Below are 4,518 nucleotides of genomic sequence, written 5' to 3'. Positions count from 1 at the left end.
AATTGATCTTGGTCGCAAGAGAGATCCAGGACGATCCAGAATCGCGCGAATCACAAACACTTGGAAATCAACCTAGAAGAAGAAGGGAAGTTTCGATTCGCGCTTCTCGCAGCGCGACTGTTTTCCGTCGCGAGAGCCACGCGTGCACAGCAATCGTTGGCGAATGAACGAGCGGAATGAACGGCGGGATACGAAAGATGAGAGCGAGAGCGAGTGTGACGGCGCATAATGAAAGAGCACACACCATGAAATTGTTAAAACGTAAAGTAGAGAATAAACGAGCAATAAAGTGTATCGAGTGATTAAAGCCTTATTCGCGGCGGAAACGCGCGACGATCTGGATGCAGAGGCGGAAAATTGTGGAGTTGTGCGAAGAGGACACCAGAGGAAGGGAGAGATACTATCATCGTCTTTTTTTTTTTAATATATCGTGTGCAATATAATTTATTAGGACTTCTCAACCTTTCGTACAAGAGATACAAGTTTGGCTATTCGATATATCAGTAGATATATACATCAATAATAAGTAACAAAATATTCAAAACGTACAAAAGAAATTTTGTACACATTTTTAAAAAATAATTAATCTTTATAAGTAGGGAGGTTATTTTTTTTAACTAAGTTGGTAGATGGGACGCTTAGAACACTCCAAAAAATTTTATTTTTATAATTATATTTTTTATAAGTATATTAAGTTACAGTTAAATTTATATTTGTTATATCTTTGTGCAAGATAGAGGAATGCAAAAATAATGAATTTTAAAATTTGTGGGTATTTGGGTTTTTTATTTCTTGTTTTTTTCCAAATAAAATTTGTAATCTAAGGTTTTTAATTCTTTCGTTGCACATTTGTAATATTTATTTTAAAATTAAATTCGGGAAGAACTCGAAATTTGTGCAGTTACACTAAAAATTAAAGATGGAAATGCACAAATAAGTACAAGGAAAGTATTAAATATTTCCAATTTGATTTTACTTTCAATTTGGTCTTGTAAGCTTAATAAAGGTGGAAATGCATGTGAATATTGAAATACTCGTATATAGTACTTCTAATCGCCTGAAAGGCTATGTATATCGATAAAAATATATATATATTATATATACATCTCAATCGATTATTAACTTGCAAGACTTTTTAAAATAAAATCAGTAAAAAAATTATTTTTTGTTGACAATTTCATCTCTGGAAGGTTAAGAAAACTTGTCTTTTTGAAGAGCTGTGATCAACCCACATATCCACTACTCAAAGGTTAAAATGATCGTACAGATAAAAAAATTGAGGCACAAGCATGTCAAACGCTCGTGGCGTACAAAGGCAGTCTTATCATTCGGATACTTGAGTCGCTTATCCTGAGAACGCAGCAATACCAGTGATCGCCTTCCCGAGAATCAAAGCGTGAATATCGCTTGTACCTGTGGAAGAGAGAGAGAGAGAAAAAAAAAAGAAAATAGTCTCGAATGACGCGATCCGTTAACAACGTGCTAAATGATCGCCGATCTTCTCGGGACGATCATCGCGTAAGTGTTACCTTCGTAAGTGTTGACCGTTTCCAGGTTCATCATGTGCCTAATCACATGGTACTCGTCCGAGATCCCATTTCCGCCTAGCATATCTCTCGCGGCTCGCGCGATCTCCAGCGCTTTGACGGTCGAGTTTCTCTTAATGACGGAAATCATCTACGGCACGCAAAATCATTTCTTGCCTTTCTTATACGCGTACACATTACGCTCATATGACTGTATGTTATGTATTAGCGATTACTTTTATACCGTGAATACACATGTAACATAACAAGATAATATCGTTCTCTTACTTCAAAAGTGACACAACTAAAAAAATGTGATTTTATATTTATTACCGCGAATGAGCTTGGTATAAAAATGACACTATCAATCGTCTAAAATAAACAAACTTAAATTTATAGTTCGTTCATCAAATAGCGTTTTTGTCGTTCTCTTAAGATTTTCAAAGAGATTATAATATCGCCCACAAGAGTGACACATTTTAAATTGTGTCGTTTTTGTAAATAAAAAGGATAATCTTCTTCAGAGAATATTTAGATTCAAGTTGGTTTTGATGATTGAAATTTGAAGAAATTGTTTTGTTCTAAACTTAATCGTTTTAGCTGATCAAAAAGTAAATATAAACAGTCGGGAATATTTCGAGCTGTATCATTTTTGATGAATTATTCCGGATTTGTGTTATAAAAATGTTATAAAATATCAAAATTCACTCAAAAAAGGATTCTTTTTTAAAATATTTTAAATCGAAAATGATAAAAATAATATTTAATGTTTCTAACAGTATATTCCTTTTGCCAACATTATTTGATTAAACAATAATTTTCTGTTAAGTTGAAAAATAGTTTTTCCCTTAATTTTTTTAGATGTATCACTTTTGAAATAAGAGAACAATATTGCATATATTATATATTATAAATCATAGAATTTCAAATAATGTTGTAAAGGACATATCAGAATCAAATAAAACGTAAAAAAATATATATATGTCACAGAATTAAATAAAATTAGTACGTGGCGAGAAGTCATTGTGATAACTTGTCTCATAGAGTTTTTTATATCAAGGAAAAGGAAGGAAAACATTTTTTAACAATTCTTTTTCAACTCATTTGACTGGGAATAATACTATTTTATTCTTTTTGCTTGTTGTATTGTCTTATAATTTAACTGAGAATTGTGTGTAATTGACAAAAAGTTATCTGCGATTTTTTATATATTTTTTTATATTTATTGACAAGGATCGACTAATACACTGAGATATTCGAGTGTTCGGTGAGTGTGGAAAAGAAATTATTTCTTTTAGCATTCTTTCTCATAAATAAGAAATTAATAAGTATTCTGTTATGTATGTAATATCTAGAAATTTCGAACATACGGTCAGTAAATCGTTTGACAGAAAAATTTTGTATCTTGGAAGACACTCATCTATCATTCAAGGTCGATCATGGATATTTTTGTAATTTTACCGAATATTAATGGATATCTTGCGGAAATGTTAACTACGTTGGAACATCTGAAGATGGCTTGATATAAAGCCGAAACATGTAATGAAGCTTACTAACGTTCAATTAAATTTTTATTTTATTTAATTCTGTGACATATATTTATTTTTAACGTTTTATTTGACTCTTATATGTTCTTTACAACATTATTTGAAATTTTATAATATTTAAGAGTCCTATGAAACTTTTTATTGTTATAAATCATAGACATTATATAATAACTTCGCAAGAAAAGAATGATTAATCTGGAAACATTAAAAATTATCGGTTTTCCTAGAAGGTAAAATATCTCCTGGTGATATATTACGTTGGTTATTCAGATTAGACTTTCCTTGCTTCGCTTTTTTTAAGTGTATTTTACCTATTCTCATCCTTCAGTCTGCCGACTCGTAAGCAAGCTTGAAGACCGATCGCGACGTCGCACATCATGTCCGCCAGTTTTTTCTGTACAAGCTGATTCGCCGCCAGCGGTCTTTTAAATTGTTTCCTCTCCAAAGTGTAAGATCTAGCAATGTTCAGGCAAGCTTCTGCCGCGCCTAACGCACCCCAGGCGATGCCGTATCGCGCATTGTTTAAGCAACTGAATGGTCCCTGTATCAAGTTCTATTATTAGATATCCTAAACTACGCGGAATATAATCGTAATTAATGCGATCATCTCGTTTTTTGTAGTTATTGACTTCATTTTTAATATCTATATTTTTTAAATTTCAAACAATAATGATAATCAGGGTTATAATAATAATAAATAGCCAATTGTGTGATAGTACCTAATAGTCAGTTAATTAAATAAGAGTATAACACTGCCTTGACCAGTATAAAACACTGAGTTTATTGCATTTTTTGGAAAAAAAAAGATAAAATCCAAAGAAAAACAAATAAATAAAAACAATATATTTATATTTTTTGACCGTATATTTGACAAACTCAATTAATACTAGAAATTTAATTGCCTATTACGGTCGGAGCTGGATCTTCGTTGCTTTTTAATAATTCAATCTTGAATTACTAATATATACTATATATGTACTTACATATATACCATATTGTAGTCTTTTTCTAACTGCGCGCCGAATTGTTTTTCCGGACTAAATAAACGCAATTAAAACTACTCTAGTAATCGCGAATTAAATTGACAAGCAATTTAATAATTTGATGCTACCATCAAGCATCATATATTATAAAGATGTTAATATATAAAAACTGTTAATAAATTTATTGCGAAAAAATATTACCTGGGCCGGGACTTGAACCTCGAAAAATATTACCTCGGCCGGGACTTGAACCCGGATCTCTTGTAAACCGTATGAGCGTCCTGAAAGATTAGACAACCAAGGCTACTTTTCGAGAATATTTTTCGCAATAAATTTATTAACAGTTTTTATATATTAACATCTTTATGATGCTTGATAGTAGCATCAAATTATTAAATTGCTTGTCAATTTAATTCGCGATTACTAGAGTAGTTTTAATGGCGTTTATTTAGTCCGGAAAAA

General features: G+C 31.5%; 1 protein-coding gene across 1 annotated transcript in view; it reads right to left on the bottom strand.

Moving 5' to 3' along the window:
- Positions 1-1,149: 1,149 nt before the first annotated feature.
- The window catches only part of LOC108770718 (glutaryl-CoA dehydrogenase, mitochondrial), a 63,453-nt gene continuing 60,084 nt past the window's right edge, over positions 1,150-4,518 (bottom strand). The window contains 3 exon segments of the mRNA XM_083287381.1: positions 1,150-1,413; positions 1,530-1,677; positions 3,351-3,614. Coding sequence (XP_083143507.1) covers positions 1,346-1,413; positions 1,530-1,677; positions 3,351-3,614 — 480 coding nt within the window. The 3' untranslated portion in view covers positions 1,150-1,345.

This window comes from Trachymyrmex cornetzi, unplaced genomic scaffold (genome assembly GCF_001594075.2).
Source record: "Trachymyrmex cornetzi isolate Tcor2-1 unplaced genomic scaffold, Tcor1.1 scaffold131, whole genome shotgun sequence".
NCBI lineage: Eukaryota > Metazoa > Arthropoda > Insecta > Hymenoptera > Formicidae > Trachymyrmex > Trachymyrmex cornetzi.
This window is presented reverse-complemented; position numbering and strand designations above follow the sequence as displayed.